We start from the raw sequence: 22,229 nt of genomic DNA, 5'->3' as shown, positions 1-22,229 counted from the left end.
GGTTTTTGTATGAAAAATCCCATAATTCCCAGCTGAAGGCATGCAGGAGGAATGTATATAGGGTCTTGTTTTGAATATACTTTGAAGATTTAATTGTACTGAAAGCTACAAAACACTCAAATTTATGTCTTCTCTGTGTGAGGTCTGATAGGTCTAATTGCTTCTACATGTTTTCTTCCACTCTTTTGTACTAGTCTATCATCACTATGCCATCACCTTCTTTCCAGGCCCTTCCCTTGCCTAGCATTTGCATGTTTCAATTATTATATAACATTTTATCATTGTCTACTGCAATTTTTCTGCACTTCTAGTATTTGATTTGTTTCTTCAAGTTCATTAATCCTTCCCATTAATATTCTCATTTGTCCTCTTATTTACATTTTTCAGCATTCCTTTAGTTCTCACCATGCCATATCTGGGATGTGAGTTAAATTTACTTCCTCTTGAGGAAAGAAATAATGGGTGGAGAGAGAAAGATGGTACCCTATCCAATTCTCTCTGAGTTATCTTGTTACCATGTAGCCCTCTTAGAACACTTTTACATGCATCCACAGCTCTGTAAACCTGCCACATAAAATCACTACTATTAATTGGTTATAATGTGGTAATCTCAGGATTGAGTATATGAAATCCTCAAAAGATAGAAGGAAAAAGAAGATTTCTTAAATAAAAATAGATGCTACATACTTTGGCTGGCGTCGAAGTTACTGAAATAACGAACCATCCAAATTTCAGCCTATCCAAAAGGCTCAGCTCAAAGGAAACATCGTAAGTTAAGCCTAAAGTATCTCTTACTGTTGTAAAAAGCCTGTCAAACGGAGACATAATTAGTCAGGCACTGTGCAAACCTGAAAGCATGGCATACATCAAATTCATTCAATAATAGTTCTACACCATTGTGAAAAAAATAAAGGCTCAATTGGAGCTTGTTGGGGAGGTATGTTTAGCATAAAAATACTTTCATAAATAAATGAACTTCATCAGTTATGGAGAGAGCTTCAACAAATAATTTTTTTATGTTGCAGGCATAAGATTCTCTCCTACTCTTAAGTTTGTCAATTCCTGTGCAAATACAATGCTGATACTCACAGCAGTTATTCCATGTCTCAGTCAGAGGTGTTTAAAAACTATATAATTTATATACTAAAATTAAGAATTTTTTCCAGAAGTGATGGTACTCTTTGACAATAATGTAATTTATATACCTAGAATTAATAATTTCTGCCAGGAGTGATAGTGTCACGCAGCAATACAATGGATGACTTTGCTTCTTCCAAGGCAATTTGCTATCGCCAGCATCTATCATTTCCATATCATCAGTAACAAGTGATGATGCTTGTTCCTCTGAAATACAGAATGTTTTAAAGTGAGATTCTCTGAAAAAAATTGGCATAAAAAATATGAAATTTATTTTCTTGCATATTTTAACATCTAAAATTGTGAGAAAGGGACAACTCACACAACACCTTCCAAATTGATTCAGTATTCTCTTTTGTGGGGTATTAAAAAGATTTTACCAATATTTGCATATCCACAGGGCAATTTTTATGATAATCAATGAAGAAAATTCTACAATTACATATTACAAGACCTTTAATATAGCCAAAACACATTCAAACTACATGATAGATCTGAAATTTAAAAACGATAACCGGACACTATAACCAGACTCAATAACTTTTGCACATTATCCCAAGGCTCTTTCACTATCTTGTTGGCATATTTGGATGAATGATGCGTTATTTGATCTCTGTTGAGATTTTCCACCCTGCTGCTACCATCCAAGTATTTTTTCAAATGATGAAAAATGTGATGGTTCTTTATGCACTGCTGATATAACTACAGGTTCTTCACACATTTAAAGTGCTCATAAAATTGAAATCGTGATCATATTAAAGGTGTTCCAGTACATTATGCCTTAACACTGTTCATGGTCTCTAAACACATGCAATTATTTCTCTGTTGATGCAACACACTTAAAGTTTTCATATGCTATGGAATCTACTCTCCAGCAGCAGACATACTCTGTACTTCTCATTTTTGGTCATTTCATGTGGTTTTATACATTCTTTAATTGTACATATTGCCACAAAATCTAGCAGGCCTTGGAGAGGTGTAAACTAGACAAAGAAGCAACAATGGAGTAGTGGTCCACTGTCACCACAGCCAAAACCCCCTGCTCTTTACAGAGTTCCACCAATGGAAGGATTCTCAGTACCTAAGAGATCACTTATGAGTCATGACAGGTATTTTAGGGTTAACATATGAAATGATCTCACTAGGAGGTCTTCATGATAGACACAATTTAAGTTCAAGGCTTCACAAGAAAGCAATTCGCTTTCTATGAAGAGTCCTAGAAATAAGGGCACAAGACCTAGGGTTTGATAGATTAGACAAGTATTGGAGTAACTCAACGTGAAGGCAAGGAAAAAAGATTTCTTGCAATGTGTATTAGCTAAGCCAAGGCTCATGAAACCTTCAAGAAATTCCTTAAGTTGAGGGAACAAAAACTAGGGTTTCCCTCTTAGGGAAAACACCTAGGGCAAGAGAATTTATGGATGAAAATGGACTGGATGCCCACCAAACTTATAGGTTTTGTGGCAAACTGTGCCCTCTTTATGTTTAGGCTCTCTAGACACCAAAATCCTTCCTCCGTAGAAATTCACACTAAGCCCTAGTTCTCTTCTCTAGCCTTGAAAGGACCACATTTACGAGAGAGAAAGGATGGATAAAATATGAGATTGACCACCAACAAGTTGGACTAGTGCCTTGTTCCTTGGGAGAATCTAGCTAAACTTGTTTTCAAGGATGCCAAAATTTGATACCATAGCGAGTAAATTTCAACCATTTACCCACAATGAAAAATGGATTTTTATGGGAGAGCTAGAATTAGTTCACCACTAGGACTATTTATCACATGTTATACATGAGTAATGTATGCAATATTCATCTAAATAGCAATTCAATTAATTCTCAAAAACATAGGGCATAATTTTACCATGACCTAGAATCAATAATTCCATACATTAGACATAGAAAAACAGATATTCAACAATAAAGAGCACTTACAAGACAACATGCAATAATTCCTTCCATTATTCAAAGAATAACTCCAAGAAATATCCAAGAATAAGCCGCAAATGTCAAAATGCATCCAATCGATCCAGATCTTCCATAAGAGAACTAGTGTGAATTCACTAGATAGGTCGAATTCCTCAATGAGGCCGAATTTCCAAGTGTGATGATGATGAGAGATAAAATGAAATGATCTCTAATATATATGTGACTAGCTAAGACCTATTTTAGCCTATGAGCTGCTAAAACAATAAAATAATGGGCAAACATTAATCAAGGTCATATGTCGACCTTGTAGCAAATGTAAAAACAAGATAAATCTCCAACAATAGGGCCGAAAAGCTGACATCATGTCATAGTAGGCCCTTCTAGGGCTTGCGTTGAGCTCCTCTAGTGCTAGGACAAGTGTAGAGTACCTATGTTACCAGATCCGTGGGGCTAGGTAGTTGGATCCGCAGATCCTCAGATCAGATACGGATCCGGATCCGCAGATTCCCAGATCAAATATGGATCCGGATCTGGATCCACTAGGATCCGCACTGTGCACTTTAAGAGTCGCTTTCAAAAATAATGAACCTTTCGTAGTAAATCCAAGCCTACAAAATCATGTGTTCTGCTTGATCCATTCTACAAACGAAGGTGCGTTGGTCGCACCAATTGGGTAACAAAACTCTGTCGAACATATGTGCGTCAAACGATTATTCAAATGGGCATTTAACATATTATTTAACATTGATAAATGTATGTCAAAACATATGTGCGTCGCACGATTGTTAGCCTCCAAGTCCCATGTAAATTTATTTTGCCCACAAAAACGTAAATTTATTTTTCCCACAAAACAGTTAATGTGGATTTTAAATTCCCAGCTCCCAAGTGTTTGGTCTCTGATACTTTATCTTATTAAATTTCTAATCCAATTCACTTTATAAATGAATCTAAATAGTTTTGTTCTTTAACTTAATTTATAATAATTAAATATTTTAAATTCCCAGTGCCCAAGTGTTGGGTCTCCGATACTTTATCTTATTAAATTTATAATTAAATTCACTTTATAAATGGATCTCAATAGTTTTGTTCTTTAATTTAATTTATAATAATTTAATATTTTTTATAATAGGTAATTAATAATAATAATTTTTATAATAGTTATTATTATGTTTTAAGATAATTATAAACTATTTAATTTGTATGAATACTTATTATTTAATACATAAATAATATATTAATTCTAAGCTTAGTAATGGAATAAATTAATTATTTTATATATGTATTAAATTTTACAAATATATATATATAAACTATATATTATAAAATTTATAATTTTTATTTTTAAAATTATAAAAAAAAAATTATTTATATTATTTGTACTTGTCGTTTCATTCGCGTAATATATTAATTATTTTATATAAGTATTACATTTTACAAATATATATAAACTAAATATTATAAAATTTGTAATTTTTATTTTTAAAATTATAAAAAAAATATTTATATTATTTGTACTTGTTGTTTCACTCGTGTATCCAGATCCACATCCGAATCTGTATCCGTATCCACATCCGAATCCTGCTAACTTAGTAAAGCACTCCTAAAATCAACGTCTAGGATTGGCCCCTAAATCTCCCTACAAATCATCCTACATCCCCCAAATGTGGATTCCAAGCACAAAATTGGGTCTCATGGGTCTCCATCTAATGAATAAGCCTGAATCTAGTTCATCGTTGAGGGCACTGAAGATGGTGATAGCCATCTCATGTCTCAAGGAATGAAAGAAAACTCAATTGGGCCCTGGATCAACTGCCACGCCATGTAATTACTGCTAAGTCGACTAGGGCATGCTAGTCCAAGTGCATCATCTTGTGAATAATGAAGCAATTGTAAGAATATCGTGGGTGTTGAAGGTTCCCATGGCTATGAATGATGCTCTACAACTGTCTGGAGTCCCATGGATGTCAACACATCCATTGTGGGTGTCAATATGTCCCTCTAAAGGACCCAAACCCAGTTAAGTTTCCCAAACCTATAGATCGAACCACCTACCAATTACACACAATATCTAGTGCTGCAACTTTCATCATTAGGTACATTAATCAGTATTGCATCTAAGTGAACCAAGCTCAAAAGAAATGGGCATAATAACACTTCATATGTGGCTTTTCTTCCAAAATTGGGGCCTTAGTCACATAATAGTGTTACCTCCCAAAATAGGAGTAGCTAATAAACGACCCTATTAGGTGTTCCCAACTCCCAAAGGGACGTCACATGTCCTGGGTCCACCCTTCAATCGATAAGTGCCATGTGAATAATGACATAACCGAGGGGAAAGAACTCCTTGGCCAAGTGCCATGGTCCAAGGTACCAGCTATGATGGAATACCTCATCCCCGTCGTATAGGTGTGAGGAGGGAGCAATTGTCGGTGCACGAATTACCTCGGCCTTTGTTTTTCCACACATCTATATTACCTTTTACTTTTTCTTGATTTTTCCTTGTGTTGTCACTCATAGCTCGAGGAATGAGAGCTTTTTTTGTATGATGTATAGCAGTTATTACCTCCTTTAGGATGGGATAGTTCATCACCCATCAAGGGTTGGGACATGCAAGTGTTCCCTATCTTCTATGACAGAGGGAAAAATTGGCCCAAGAACCAGGGGATGGCCATATGATAGAGGTAGAGCTCATGCTTGCCTTTTGGCCATATGCTAATTTGTAAAGCCCAACCATCTTTTGCATTTCGATTTTTTTCTTTTGTTTCTCTTATGGCCATCATATGCTCCTCCTTTTTCTATTAGGTGCATCAACCTCCCAGGGTACATTTCTAGGCCCTACCCAGCTATAAGGACGTGTGGATGCCAAACCCCAATGAAGAAATGGTCAATTGACCTGAAGAAGGGAGGTGGAATAGGGGCTCATAATGCAAGACGAAAAGTGGTAAGTATGGAATAGGGATATGTCGGGCTACACTATCTCAATCATGGTTTCCCAAGTAGTTCCTCTTCCTAAATCCATGGGCCATTAGATTAAATCCCATTGGACTAGGATTGAAAATTAACCCCCCATTTAAGCTGAGGGAACAAAACTATGGCCAAGACCCTTCCTTCTTCCAAGTTACCGCATAATCCATGCGAAAATTCCCAAATACATAAAAGCATAAGCACCAAATTGCAAAATGAATAAAGTACCGTTTCATCATAAACCCACCTTCCAACATGTGCTCTTGACAAATCAGCAAGGAAACATATGACTCATAGGTGGAAGGCATATGAATGGCACGTCACATCAATTATAAGGTGGTTGTCGAGGGTTGATAGCTACCAGCTAGAAGAGGTGAATAGGAGAAAAGCTTCTCCTAGGGGTCACCCACTTTTAGGATGTCACTGTACCTTTATTTCATTTGAGTCTTATTTTAGTCATATTTTAGACTTTGTAGCTTTGGAGTCACAATGGAGTCACATTTACTCTCCCACATGTCCTATATTTACACCAGATGTACCTTTTGTTGGGCATTGGAAAATCCAATGCTCCTTGTATGTTTCATGACATGTGCTTAACCGCCTCTCCAAGATCTATTAACTCTGGCAATGCGATAGCTTATTAAAACATACGAGTTTTGGTGTCCCAACAATTTTGATTTCAACAAGTGGTATTAGAGAAGGTTCCTTCAGTAGCAACTTAACAACTAGAAGGCAGATCCTAGAGTGCAAAGATGGGTAAATCAAAGAAGCAAGTTTCCAAAAACTCAAAAGACTCGAAGGAAGTTCTAGGTATTGTAACAGTCTCGAAATCTAAAGAAAATTAGTTTTGTATACCAACTCCTGAATTTAATGAAGATAAATACTAGATATGGGAATCTAAAATGGATGCTTATCTATAAGCCCATGGAGATGATGTATGGCACTCTGTTGTCTCTCGAGACATGTCTACGATGAATCGAAAAGGTGCAATACAAAAGCCATGAATGTAATTCTTGATACTCTGCCAGACACTGTAAAAGCAAAAGTTGGACAATGTTGAACAGATCGAGGTGGATATTGGTGGCCACCCACCTATTCCACTTAAACCCCCAGTCAATTTCATTTGTTTCCTTGATTATAGCAGTGTCTACTATGTTTAGCAATTTTTCAAGTCCTAAACTTCCAGATGTTGATTTGGGGTAGCATCGGATGTGCTCTAGCCATGAAATTTGGTGGAGAGGTTAGGGCACATCAGATCTCCAATACGCAGAAAGGGGTTTGGGCAAATTCTAAAAAATTTGGAAGATATTAGAATAATTAATATTTTTAATGGAGTCCCTAAGTCTAAACTTAGGAAAATTAAAATATTAATGTGAATTAATATAAAACTGTGTTAGAATGGTCCAAAAGACATAGATCAAACCAAATATAATCTTAGCCATCGATTAGGGACTTAATCTCAGCCATTGATATATCAATGAGAAAAGTATAAGAGGAGGCTTGAGGGTCACTTTGAGAATACACCAAAGTGATCAGTCATTTTATTCTCTACAGCGGGGTTTCCTAAGAGAGACAGAATTAGTGATCAGTTGCAGCAAGGGGCAGTGAGTACGACCTAGAGAGGCAAGGACAATGCCGAGAGACCATCGCAGAAGCAGATAGAGGCAGACGCGAAGCCAGAGGGAGCCACGCAAAGGCAGTAGAGATTGCGCAGAGCCAGAAAGGCTTGCGTCATCCACGTGGAGGCTGCAGGAGTCATGCAGAGAGCCAGAGAGGCTGCACAGAGCCTTAGTAGGCTGACGCAGAGGGTTTCAGGCTAACACAAAGGCTAGCAGGGCTAACGTTCAGCTTCAGATTATGCTGGAGAGGGATTTCATGGAGCAAGCTTCCCGAATACCTATTTCCGAAGAGAGGTATTGCTGCCAGATTTTTTATCTCTATCGGTTAGCCAGTTTGGCACCCAGTGTACTCAAAAAAGAGCTGCTTAATAAATCCAACACTCAGATAGCTGCATCGGTTTTCCCGCATTGGGTTTTTCCGGGGACATTACTCCAAAAACATTGGTGTCACTTGTATGCTTGCTTCTATTTCCTTCAGTTGATGATCTGTAATGTGTTGAGCATGTACTTGTATTTATTTCCAGTATTTACATGGTAAATAACTTGTTAATTAACAGAACAAGTAGGTAGGACTAAATCAGTAAAGTACATGAAGGGTTTCTAACGTGTCAGACTTGGAAACTTCAACATGGTATCAGAGCGTGGTTGCAGATCACAGGAGAACTGAGGACATCAGCAAAGCAGAGCAGCAGCAGCAGAAAACAGTTGTCCCGAGTGACAGAAGTTGTTCCTAGCAGCAAAGCAGCAAGGAAGGGGTGACGCAATGCCTACGTCATCAAGTTCGAGCCGAAAAGAGGTTGCATAGAGGCTGAAGGAAGCAAAGACAGGCTCACGCAGAGGCTAGGAGGGTTGACGCAGTTGGCTGAGGGAGCTAGTTTGCCAGTGTCGGGACTGCGCAAAGCCTAGGAGCTCTCACCTTCAAGTTGTTGGGGTTTAGGAGGTTGTGGTTAAGTTGCAGAGTGGAGCTGGTGGGGTACTGTAGTTAGAACAGTACCTAACAGGGCAAGGCCAAGGAGGAGGGAGATGCTACCAAGGGTTTCTAGCCGAGAAATCTGGATTAGTGGTGTAGTTGCACAAACGATCAGAGTAGGGGGCATCTCGACATCGACAAAAGGGTTTCCAGGAAGGAAATCAAGGCTCAGAGGGAGTCACATTGAGAACTTCTAGGAGGGAAGTAGAAGGGCAGCATGGCACTACACGAAGTAAGAGACTAGGACAGACTGGATGGAGCCTCAAACTTCGCAATCTGGAAGGCCAAAATCTTATCTGTACTTGACATAAATCATGTCAAGCACTTTGCCTTGAGGATGATAGCGATCCCAATTGACCCAGTTGATAACGAAAAGTATGAGGAGGCAATGGCAAGGGCCAAGAGCATCATCCTTGACGGGGTCAAGGACCATGTAGTACCACACATTGTCGAGAAGGAAACGGCAAATGAGATGTGGGAGGCCCACTTTTGTGCAAAGAAGGATGTTACTAAAAATCAATTTCGGTCATACCAGATGAATAAGGGAGAACCGATCGACACCTTCCTCGGCCGACTTAATGAGATCCGGGATCAGCTGACTTCCATAAGGGCCATGCCGGATCAAGAATTGATGGTGAGAACAACCTTGAACGCAGTCTCAGAAGACTGGAAGGTATTTGTCCAAAGTATACTGGGCAGAGCAACCCTTCCACATTGGGAGGAAATGTGGGTGGCTCTTCGCCAAGAAGAGATCAGAAGGCTAAGCAGGACGAGAAGCAACGTCAAGAGGATCAGAGTCAAGAAGGAGGAGGAGGAGGATGTTGCCCTAGCATCTGAGGGAAAGCAAGAGAAACGGAAGAAGAAGGACCTCTAAGATCAAATGCTTCCACTGTGGGAAGCTGGGTCATTATGCGACGCAATGTCCAAGGAAGAAGAACAAGGGAGAGGCCTCCGAGAACAAGGCAGCGCCAACAAGGGCAGAGAAGGAAGTGGAGACAGACGATGACTATGCCATGAGTGCACACACGCCACTTGAGAGGAAGTGGAGAGACATCGAGCTGTAGTCAGACAGATTACAGACGATGAAGGGCAAGATCCTCGAGGTACCCAGCCTCTTGGATTACACCTTGCTACGGGCACCCAAAGAGAAGCAGCAAGACTGGCGGATGTGGGTAGAGATAGATGCGAATGAAGCAGTAGAGAGAGCTACAGTGCAGAATTCACAGGACAACGTGAGGCTATCAGGCTGCAACAGTGCGAGAGGCACGGGAGTGTTGCACCAGTGCAGGATGGCACAGAGAGGTGTGCAACGATGTGACATGCAGGGAGTTGTCAGCGCAAAGGTCAAAGAGGGAGCACTTGTCAACAGTAGAGGGAGCTTCAGCATCAGGAGTACTCTAGCCTAATAGAGAGATCAGAGTTGGGAGATGAGTTACTTACTTCTCAATAACTAAGTTGCAGTGCAGCAGTTAGCAATGGTAGTGTTATGGGCAGCACGATGCAGCATGATGACATGAGATGCACTGCAGACGCAGCAGTGGCAATGGCAGGGCCATGGCCAGCAGCACGGATACAGAGGGAGTTGTCGTACAGATGTAGCAATCACAGTGGCAAAGCTATGGGCAGCAGTCCCAAGATACAGCAGTGCAGAGAATGTTGGGCAGCAGGCCTAGCATCAACACAGAGACCGATGGCGGATGATCACAGTAATACTCAGTGAGGGGTATTGCTAGAGCACAGCCCTCGCCAAGAGGGAGTGTTGATTTGGGGTACCATCAGATGTGCTCTAGCCATGAAATTTGGTGGAGAGGTTAGGGCGCATGAGATCTCCAATACCCAGAAAGGGTTTGCGCAAATTCTAAACAGTTTGGGAGATAATAAATTAATTAATATTTTTGATGGAGTCCCTAAGTCTAAACTTAGGGAAATTAAAATATTAATGTGAATTAATATAAAATTGTGTTAGAATGGTCCAAAAGACATGGATCAAGCCAAATCTAATCTTAGTCGTCGATTAGGGACTTAATCTCAGCCGTTGATATGTCAACAAGAAAAGTATAAGAGGAGGCTTGAGGGTCACTTGGAGAATACACCAAAGTGATCAGTCATTTTATTCTCTAGAACGGGGTTTCCTAAGAGAGATAGAATCAGTGATCAGTTGCAGCAAGGGGCAGTGAGTACGAGGCAAAGAGGCAGGGACAGTGTCAAGAGACCAGCATAGAAGCCGATAGAGGCAAACGCAGAGCCAGAGGGAGCCACGCAGAGGCAACAGAGCCTACGCAGAGCCAGAAGGGCCTACATCATCCACGCAGAGGCTACAGGAGTGACGCAGAGAGCCAGAGAAGCTGCATAGAGCCTCAGTAGGCTAACGCAGAGGGTTTCAGGCTGACGCAGAGGCCAGCAGGGCTGACACTGAGCCTCGGATTGTGCTGGAGATGGATTTCGTGGAGCAGGCTTTCCAAATACCTATTTCCGAAGAGAGGTATTCGTGCCATATTTTTTTGTCTCTGTCGGGTTAGCTAGTTTGGCACCCAGTGTACTCAGAAAAGAGTTGCTTAATAAATCAAAACCTCGAATAGTTGCACTGGTTTTCCCGTATTGGGTTTTTCCGAGGACATTAGTCCAAAAACAACGGTGTCACTTGTGTGCTTGCTTCTATTTCCTTCAGTTGATGCTCTGTAATGTGTTGAGCATGTACTTGTATTTATTTCCAGTATTTACATGGTAAATAACTTGTTAATGAACATAACAAGTAGGTAGGAATAAATCAATAAAGTACATGAAGGATTTCTAACTTGTCAAACTTTGGAACTTCAACACCAGAGTAGTTTTGACCCCCTAAACGGGGTTTTTTTTTAGGTTCGCAGCAGGCCTATAGCTACAGGTAGGGCCTCTAGCTCTAGGTAGGGCCTGCCGCAAATCCTGTAGTACACGAAGAGATCTTTCCAAAGAGGTATCGTACGTACCAAATGGAGATCATATGACCAAGTTATGACCTTGGGAAGTTGGCTGCCCAACTAACCCCAATGAGGCCCACAAACTCTTGGCATTCCATTTCCTAGGTTAGGGTTTTGCCTGTTTAGGTTCTTCCCTTGTTGTTCAATAATAAAAAGGCCCTTGAACCTCAATGTAACACAGTTCATAGGCATGTAGCCACCACATCTCTTCTTAGAGATACGCTACCATCCGTAGAGCTAGTTTATTTCCATTTTGTATGTAAGCATATTTCAATTTGTTGATATTAATGAAATAAAGTTTTATTTCTGTTCCATCTTTGTGTTTAAATTTGTATCTGTATTCTGTTGCGTTCCTGTATAAGTTCCAATCAATGGTATCAGAGAAGTCTCTTCTTTCTTTGTTTTTCTTTGCATGTCCCCAACGAAGTCAGGGTATAAGGAGTTGGGGCTCGAACTGGTTGAACCTTTGCAAGACCAACCTTGCAAACCATGACAGCCTCCCATGGCGAAAGAAAAGAAAGATGAGGGAGCAAGAGATCCTTTCAAAATATTGCTCGAAGAAGCCCTAGAGCGACAGAGGTACGCGATGATGAATAACTTTGCCCAGATCCTTCCGAGGCTACCCACAGGTGACGCATCTTCATCCAACAGACGCTCTAGAGGCGCCACTCCCTTTAAGGTACAAGTCAACTTTGACATTCCCATATTTGAAGGCTAGATAGATGCAGACGCCATAGATAGATGATTAAATCTGTTGGAAGGATATTTTTCGGTTCACAAATTTTCTAATCAGGAAAATATTACTTTTGCACTTTTCAGCCACCCCCCATGTCAAGGAATGGTGGGAAACCTACTGTGAACAGTAAGACGAGAGGGAATCCTCATTGCTTTTTGCCGCACCCACTTAGAATTCTTTCCGAGATGCCATCAAGGAACAATATTACCCTATCAAGAGCTATGAAGATAAATACATAAAGTGGACCACGTTGTGGTAGGGAAGGGACCAAGATGTGTCAGAGTTCACAAATATTTTTCATACCCTTCACACGAAGTTGGGTATCAAGAATTCTGAGCAGCATTTGGTACTCGAGTATCGCGACTGTCTACACAAGTACGTCCAAGACGAGATGGAGTTACTAGACATCTCCTCGCTTAGCGTCTCCTATCGATAAATTGTCAAGATCAACCAAAAATTTAAACAAAAGAAGTGGGACTTTGGATTTACAAATCTGAAGCAAGGGAAAGGCGCCCCCAACCGCAAAACAAAGGACAAAGCCAAGGCAGGGCAACCAAGGTCAACCTTCCAAAGCCGCAACCAAAGAACAACACCACGAAGATAAAGGACACAAGGAAATGGTGTGAGTTCCATAAGAGCCCCACTAGCCACACAAGTGACTGTCGAGACAAGCAGTCACCAGTGGTTGCGCTGAATAATTCCGAATCAAATGCATCTTCTGACTCTGAGTCAGAACCCGACAAGGGGAATGACAAAGGGAAGCAGATTATTGAGGCCGAGCCTAGTGCCACTATTGCCACCATCAAGATCCAGAAGATTGAGCCTGAAGATCCAGAGAAGGGGGCGGCTCTTCCACTCACAGATGTGGGTGAAGGGTTCTCCACTGCAGTTCATTGTCAACTGCAGAGGCCAAAAAAAGTCATTTCAGTAGAGGTCGTGAAACGGTTGGGCTTGCCAACCATACCACACCTGCAGTCGTACACCATCGGGTGGCTTCACCAAAGATGAGATCTCTGCATCAGCCAGCACTGTCGCCTTCCCTACAGCATCAAGCCCTTCACAAATGAGGTATTGTGTGATGTTACTCCTCTTGAAGTTTGTGATGTATTATTAGGCCAACCATACTTGTGGAAGCGTAATGTTGTGTGCGAGTCTAGGCCTCGCACTATTATTATTTCTTTGGGCAATAAGTTATACAGGATACCGAAGGTAGCACCATCTACAGCCATCTCTTTTATCTCTGCGAAGCAATGCAGTAAGATCATTTCCAGAATGGGAAATTTGTTTTTCTTATGATTCGCCCTTAGGGCAAGAAGAAGATTGTGGCCACATCCACGGCCTCTAGACAGGGCTCCTCTGGATGGCAGCAACAGATGGACACGGTCGAGGAGTACAAGGACATCTTCACCTCACCCACAGGGGTACCCCTACACTGCCAGGTCAAGCACTCCATCGATCTAACCCCAGGCGCGTCGCTACTCAACAGGACGATCTATCAACACTCTGTTCTAGAGAACGATGAAATCAAAGGCAAATTCAGGAGCTATTTCAGAAAGGGCGCATCAAGTCAAGTTCATGACATTGTGGGAGCCTGATCGTGTTGGTACAAAATAAGGACGGGACCTGGAGACTCTGTATTGATTATCGAGCGCTGAATAAGATCACTATTCGGAATAGGTATCCAATCGAACCCTCCAATGTGTGGAAAACTGCCCTCAAATTCAAGGAGGGCCTTTTTGAATGGTTGGACATGCCTTTTGAGTTGACGAATGCCCCCGCAACCTTCATGAGGCTGATGAGCGACATCTTGCAGCCCTTCACCAACTCATTCGTGGTAGTGTATTTGGATGACATACTGATCTTCAACCAAAGTTGGGAAGATCACCTCCACCATATTCGACAAGCCCTCCAAACCCTATGACAACACAATTGTGTACCAATTTGGAGAAATGCACTTTTGGTATGACTCAGATTCAATATCTAGTGTACATCATTGATGAACAGGGTGTGCATGTGGCCCAGCCAAGATACAAGTTATTCGGGATTGGCCAGCCCCAACCACTCTAACAGAGCTTCACAGCTTTTTGGGTCTTGCCGATTTTTACCACAGGTTCGTCTTTAGGTTCTCTCATATCACTTGGCCTTTGAGTCAAGTCACCAAGGGCGGAGCAAAAGCATAGTTCTTTTGGTCTGAATCCCAACAAAAGGCGTTTGCTGAGTTGAATCATCGTCTCTGCTCTGCACCAGTGCTCACATTACCAAACCTATAGCAACCGTTTGAGATCAAGACAGATGCCTTCAACTATGCTATTGCTGCAGTTCTTACTCAGTAGCGGAATCCAATGGCATATCACAGTGAGACACTTTCGAACACAACCTGAATGTATCCCACCTATGACAAAGAGATGTATTCCATTGTGCAGGTCTACCAACAATGGAAGCATTATATTCTGGGGAAGGAAACGGTCATCCACACAGACCACCAACCCCTGCAGTTCATACAAACACAAGGAAAGTTGCAGAATGATCGCCATCAGAAATAGTCCACATACCTGCAATAGTTCCATTTGAACATTAAGTATAAGAAGGGCAGCACCAATAATGTTGCAGAATGCCTCAACCGACCGTTAGTAATGGCGTTGACCACTGTGCTAGACTCTAGGGGACACGAGCCTTTGGAGTGGCTGCATCCTTACAAGAGCGATCCAAAACTTGGCAACACATACCAGATGCTCCTGGAAGGCAACCAGGTTGTTGATTTTCACCTCCTGGGTGTATTGTTATGCCACCAAGGACACCTCGGTGTTCCTTCAAGCGAGCATGCCAAGATGATTTGGGAGACGCACTACAATCGAGTTGCTAAACATTTCAGAGTAGAGATAAAAGTGGCAATGCTGCAGAAGTACTTTTATTGGCTGGACCTTTCACAGGATGTTGGAAGTACATCAGATCCTGCACTGCCTACATCGTTGCCAAACTAACCATCAAGAAGCAAGGCCTATATACTCCTTTGCCTACTCCTAGTCAGCCTTTGGAATCCATCTCCATGGATTACATGTCGAGTCTGCCTTCTAATAATCATGGCAACGACTACGTTTTCATGGTTGTCGGCAGATTCTCTAAGATGGCCATTCTTGCGGCCTGTAAGAAGAGTATCACAACAAAAGTCATTACTAAGCTCTTCTTTGAACGAGTGTGGGTACACTTTGGGATCCCATAGTCTATTATCTAAGATCAGGACAGTAGGTTCTTGAGTACATTTTGGTCAAGCCTTTGGTCAATGTTGGATACCAAGCTCACTAAGTCCATGACCTTCCACCCCCAAACTGAAGGCCAAACAAATGTCGTCAACAGGATGATTGTGCACATTCTGTGCATGTACAACTTGAAGCATCCACGCAGATGGGATTGAAACCTCCCCTATGTCTAGCACAATTACAACAGAGCTCTCCATAGCTCAACTAGCTACAATCCCTTTCAAGTTGGGTTGGGATTCCAGCCACTATGTCCCATTGATGTGGCCATACCATTTGCAGCTACTCAAGCAGATTCGGCTCATGTCCCGGCCAAAGTTGACAGGGCTAACAGCTTCATTTAGCGCATTCAATGCATTTGCCCGCAGTTCCATGACATATTGGACCGAGCCAATGCTAAGTACAAGCAGCACCATGATCAGCATCGGGTGCCACACAGGGTCCAAGTGGTCAACAAAGTTTGGTTACATTTGCAAAAAGAGTGGCTCACTGGGCCCCACTGCAAACTTCGCCTACTTCGATATGATTCATACCCCATCACCAAGGCTGTAGGGGACAATGCCTTCTAGCTCAGCATTCCACCATTCATTTCCCTGCACCCCATATTCAATGTGGATCGGCTGCAACCATACTTTCCACCATTGTTGGACACATCCGACGTTGCTGAGCAGTTGACACCAACAACGCTCAACGCAAGTTGCATCGAACAAGCCACAACTGACACGATTATGGACACAGATCAAGAACAATCACCAGCAAAGGATCCAACTATATCAAGTTATCAAAGCAGGCCAACTCCTACACCAAGGCAAGTGGTTCACCAGGGACCAGGTTCAACAACGATTTCCTCACCTCATGGAGGCTCTATACGCAATGGGGACCATTGGTTCCTAAGGGGGGAGGACTAAGCCAGGTTGATATTGGTGGCCACTTGCCTATTCCACCTAGACCTCCAATCAGTTTCATCCATTTCTTTAAGTATAGCAGCATCTACTAATTTTAGCAATTTTTCGGGCCCTGAACTTCCGAAGCTGTTTGACCCCCTAAAGGACGTTTTTTTGAGGTCTGCAGCAATCTCGTAGCAATGGGCAAGGGCCTACTGCAAATCTTGTAGTTCTCCACGAGATATTTCCAACGAGGTATCGTATGCACCAAACAGAGATCATATGACCGAGTTACAACCCTGGGAAGTTAATTGCCAACTAACCCAAATGGGGCCCAAAAACTCTTGGTGTTCCATCGCCTGGGGTTAGGGTTTTGGTTGTTTAGGGTTTTCCGTTGTTGTTCAATAATAAGAAGGCCCTTGAGCCTCATTGTAACACAGTTCAAAGGCATGTAGCCGCCACATCTCTTCTCAGAGATAAGCTTCCATCGCTCGGGCTAGCTTATTTCCATTTTGTATGTAAGCATATTTCAGTTCTTTGATATTAATGAAATAAAGTTTTATTTATGTTGCATCTTTGTGTTTATGTCTATATCTGTATTTTGTTGCGTTCATGTATAAGGTCGGATCATGAACAACCAAACAACTTCGGGAGAAACTTCAAGATCTCTATGAAGGTCAAAATCATACAAGTCAAGACAACCGTATTCAAATCAAGAAGTTCCTCAGGTTAAAGAATTTGACAATGGTGTTGAAGAAGAAGAAGAAGACATAGAAAAATCATTAATCAACGCCTTCAAAGAATGGAAGGACACAGAGAAGGAAAATGGCATACTCAAAGAAGAAGTTGCTCTCTTAAAACTTCGAGTTCAAGAAGCAGAAGAGAATGAGAAATACCTAGCAAGCACCTTGGCCCTCTTGAAATGACCCAACAGACAAGCCCTAAATCATCTCCTTTCTTGCTACGGCTAGGGCAAAAAAGAGAAGCTCTTCCCTTGTGATTTTCGTTGCACAAAATGGATACTCCAAATGACTCCCATCCGTCCTCTATTTATACTAAAAGAGGCCTCCACGAAGCCAATCATGAACCGACACATCTTTATGATATTTTTCACGTCGGCCTACCTGGAACTCATGTCGGCCTGCTTAAAAAATCCATAATTATTATGTCGACTTCAAAATTCAATATCTCCCAAATGACAACTCAGATTCGGACAATTTTTGATGCGTTGGAATCGTCTTTCTGAGCACTATCATCCTCATCCATCACATGCCATGAGATCATCATGGTTCTGCCCCAAAAACATGATTGGTGCAAAAACCCCTTTCTTGGGTTCCAAGCCCACAAGCTGCCCTTGTGGCGCTTTGTCCTCCAACCCCTGAACCCCTGGGGCTTGGAGTACCTCCCAAGCTACACAAAAATCAACATTCCAAACATCCCCTCATCGTATACCGAACCATGCAATCCCTTTCGTTCCTTTAGCTCTACACTTCATAGTTAGGGATCTCCACAATTTTTTTGCCCTCGCTTAATTAATTCAAGCCAAACCCTCTCCCAAATGTTCGCCTCTCGAGTCAAGCCCTAAAGCCCTAGCCAACATTAAAGTTCTTCTAGAAATGACCATCATTCCCTCAAGTTGCTCAGGTCTCATTGAAATTGTAGCTAGGGATCTCCATATCTCTTTTTCCCTTACTTGATTAATTCAAGCCAAACCCTCTCCTAATTGTTTACCCCTTGAGTCGAGCCCTAAACCCCTAGCCAGTGTTAAAGTTCTTCTCCAAATGATTATCGTTCCCTCAAGTTGCTCGGGTGTCACTGAAACCGAAGAGTCAAACTGAAACTTTGAGTCACTTAGTTAAATTCACAACCCTGAATTCGACCTTAGGCTGACAGCTAGGAGTATATATGCATATCACAAACATAATGCAAATAGTCCATTAAGCTCTATGACTTGTGGTTGAGGCATGACCCATAAATAACCTGTAATCACATAGTCTCAATTTGGAAACCTAGAATTTTGCGACCAAGCTATCATTGCGACCCAGTGACCAATCTCCCAATCATATAATCAGGCATCCAAGGTTGCGACTCGCTCATCGTTTCAACTTGTGATCAATCCTCAACCTGCAACCAAATGCCTCCTGTCCTAATCACATAATCGAAGGTCGCACAATCAGAAAACATACCATATCGCGACTTGTGACTTGTGACTACTTTGCCCCAAACATTTTCCCCATCGCTTAGTCGCATTATCATAGTACTCAGAGCTAAGAAGGCTTGCGACCTATTGAAAATTGTGACCTGTCTTTCTGAACTTCTATGCCACCTATCTCACAAAGTCAAGATTATGAGTTTCTCCGATAACCCAACTCCGACTAAGTCACCTATTATGTACCTGTCATATTTTTATCTGCGATTAGTGATTTTATTCATGTTAACCTCATCTTGGGATCACATATTTGAAATGCCAAGTGACATTGATCTTGATTGCATTAGTATTTCATCATTCTCTAGAGAGATGGTGCCACCGGTAGTCAAGATTTCTCACAGAGGTTCGGGCAGGTGCTTATCTAGAAGAGAGAATAGCATAGAAGGGGTCGTGGATAGCCGCCAATGCTATTAATCTACAAAGACACATCATGTAATATCAACAAGAAGACAAAGCTAACCTAGTGGGACATCTATGCTGAGTTTGCTAGCCAAGACATCCCAGAGACAGGGAGGACTTTAGAGTTTACATCAATATCAAAAGATCCTGGTTACACAAGGTAGTTGCACACCCACCATTATTCCCTTGCACCAAAACTAATGATTGGTTATTGTAGTGTGTGGATCTCAGTCAATGGGCTATTAAAGGGCATGAAAAATTCAATGAAACTACCAAAGACACCAAGGACATATTGAAGTCATGGTGGCAGGAACCCACCAAGTTTAGGGTCAAACCAGATCCAATTTATAAGACAAAAGGCCTAAAAAAAGAATACCAGTTGATGGTTGCTATGATGAATAGATTTTATGGAAGAGCTAATATAGATACCTTCATTGGATCATGGGTACTTGTAATGCATACAGTTGCTACTAGAGGTACCATATTCAATTGGGAAAGCATCTTCACTTTTGCACTTAAGACAAATTTTCAGGGTGCCAAAGATCCAAAAAGGGTAAGCATCAGAGTTCTACATGGCTTCTTATCTTCTTGGTGTCGTTTGCGCAAAGTGTGAGTTTAAAGGATGAAATCTGAAATGGACCCGAGAGGTACTTGAACCAGTCCATATCTATTATAAATGCTTTTGGAGCTCATGTTATAAGCCTTCATATGAAAATACTGCAGAGTCATTCATTGCTCCCTTGTATGAGGCTCTCTTTGGTCATGACCCACCTTGTACGTTAGAGTGAGCTTAGAATACTCTTATCGAGGTGGAAGATTGGTTCCCAATCAAATAAGCAAAATATGTCAGGGTTTTGGTGCATATAAGGTTCCTCACATTATCCCAACAACAAGTTGATTTCTGGTAGCATCAGATGTGCTCTAAGCCTCAAAATTTGCAGGGAGGCTAGGACACATGTATTCCACAATACACAGAAATCGTTTTGGGAAATTCCACCCAAAGACAGATTTTAATTAATTAATTTTGATGGGTGCCTAAGTCTAAACTTAGGAAATTAAAATAATTAAAGGGTATAAATTAAACTGAGGGTGAAACTTCTAGAAGAAGACGGAGATGGAGTCCAAATGATATGAGCCATTGATTAGAATCTAAGTTGGGTCGTTGATTACTCAACTGGAGGATTATAAGAAGGACTTTGATGGGCATTTTGAAAATACATTAGAGAGAGATCAAGAGATCGAATTTCTCAGAGAGGGCAACACAACAGTTGCTAGAAAGAAGATCGAAGTGATTTCTTATAGTGATGGGCAGGGATAGTTCCAGTGGTAGAGTTTCCTAATTCGGGAATTCATCATAGAGGAAGCAGAGAGAGATCCAGAAGAGGCAGCGCAGAGGCTACGCTAGGCAGTGTAAGCTCACTTAGAGGCAACGCAGAGCTTCAGAGGGAGTCTGAAATTCAGCTGAGAAGTCGAGTTCCGGTACCAAAAGTCAGGGTGTGAGACCGTAGAGCCAGTGGAATGAAGCTCCAGACAGTAGGAGATCCGGGGAGAGGTGACACAGATCCCCAGAGAGGTTGACGCAAAACTATCTAGGCTGACGTAGTAGCTACGCAGAGCCAGCATGGGGCCAGCCATCCAGGGCCTTGATCAGTGTCGGATCGACAGTGATAGTGTGAGGTATTTCTCACTAATCTCCTGCCAGTCAGATTCTCTATATTTGATAGCCAGCAAGGCATCGAAAGATTGTATTCAGAAAACCACTGCTTAATAATACAAACCCGCAGCTATTGCACCGATTTTCCCGCATTAGGTATTTTCGAGGACATCTGTCCAAAAATAACGATGTCATTTGTTGTGTATTTCTTTCTTGCTCAGTTTCTTGTTTCCGCATTTAATTTAATAGGTGGAGGTTGCAATTTATTAGTTTCGATATCTGTTGTAGGATGCAGTAAATAATTTGTTCAGTAATTTAACAAATAGAAGATACTTAATCAATTGTTGTAGTAGAAATTTGGGTCTCTAAATTTTTAGACAATAGTTAGTGACAAGGTGCTCTTGTAGGAAGTTTGCTACCAATTGACCACCGAATTATCTTAAAAATTGTCAAAGGGGCATACTCTCTTGAGAATTTCAAAAAAGTCAAAGTTGAAGCCATGGAGATAAAGGGTTTTTGTTTCATTGATCTGAGTCTTCGAAAGTACAATCCAAGGGCTATTGCAGCCTCGCACTGTAAAGCGGTTGGCTTGGGATGGTCCGACAGACATGAGCAACAAAATGAGGAGGACAAGGTCAAAAACTACTATAATGCCTCTAGGGCATTGGATCCAAATGAATAACAACAGGAAGAGGAACAGTCAGATGATGAAGACTGAGAGGGCATGAGCTTACATAACCGAAGAGCTCTGCTTAAAGGGAAGAAAGAACAGCAAAATAAGAACAGAAAGCAGAAGAAGTAGAAAGATGGCCACTAATAAGATTCGAGAAATGAGCAAGAAGAGGGTGAAGAGGAAGAAACTCTCGAAGAAAGGAATTCAGCAATAGCTAACAAAAAGCAAAAGAGAGAGAGAGGAAAAGGGAGGAAGAACAGTTGAAACAAACAGAAGAAGATAGGAGGAAGCAAGATGAGGAACTTCAGAAGAAGTAGCAAGATGAGGACAGAAAGAAGAAGCAAGAAGAGGAAGAGCAACTTAGGAAACAAGAAGAAGAGCGGAAAACACAGGAAGTCAAGCAAAGGAAAAAACAAGCGGAGAAGGAAATGAAGAAGAAACAAGAAGAAAGGTCGAAGAAGAACAAAGGAGAATAGTGGAGGAACAAACGAGACAGCAGGATGAAGAGGAACCTAAAAGACAACATAAGGCTCTTGCCAAGAAAACTGAACAAGATTAGCTCAATGGACAACAAGGCAACACAGCAGATGATCAGCAGGGTCAAGAGTCTGAGATGCAAATAGATTTACTGTGAGAATTTTTTAATCTATACATCACAAACCCCTACTGCAATTACTGGTTTAACATCTCCTACTTGTTCTTTGCATTAACAAGTTATTTAATTAAATAAACATCGATGAAAAACACTATTGTAGCCTACACATACATACAAATCATGAAATGAAATAAACTGAGACAATCACACAAGGAACAAAATTATTTTTGGACAATCGTCCCCGGAAAAACC

General features: G+C 41.4%; 1 protein-coding gene across 2 annotated transcripts in view; it reads right to left on the bottom strand.

The window, feature by feature from the left end:
- LOC149155570 (stromal processing peptidase, chloroplastic-like) overlaps nt 1–22,229 on the bottom strand; it is a 308,857-nt gene that overhangs the window by 69,151 nt on the left and 217,477 nt on the right. For both annotated transcript variants that reach the window (XM_089445727.1, XM_089445728.1), the window contains exons 19-21: nt 1,206–1,344; nt 688–808; nt 484–564 (exon numbers count right to left, since the gene is read on the bottom strand). In XM_089445727.1, the coding sequence (XP_089301853.1) occupies nt 484–564; nt 688–808; nt 1,206–1,344 (341 nt within the window). The remainder of the gene's footprint in view (nt 1–483; nt 565–687; nt 809–1,205; nt 1,345–22,229) is intronic.

The sequence above is a fragment of the Pinus tabuliformis genome, chromosome 9 (genome assembly GCF_031772625.1).
Source record: "Pinus tabuliformis cultivar Carrire ecotype Pingquan chromosome 9, CPIR1, whole genome shotgun sequence".
Taxonomy (NCBI): Eukaryota; Viridiplantae; Streptophyta; class Pinopsida; order Pinales; family Pinaceae; genus Pinus; species Pinus tabuliformis.
Note: the sequence above shows the minus strand (reverse complement) of the source record. Positions and strands in the feature narration are given on the sequence as shown.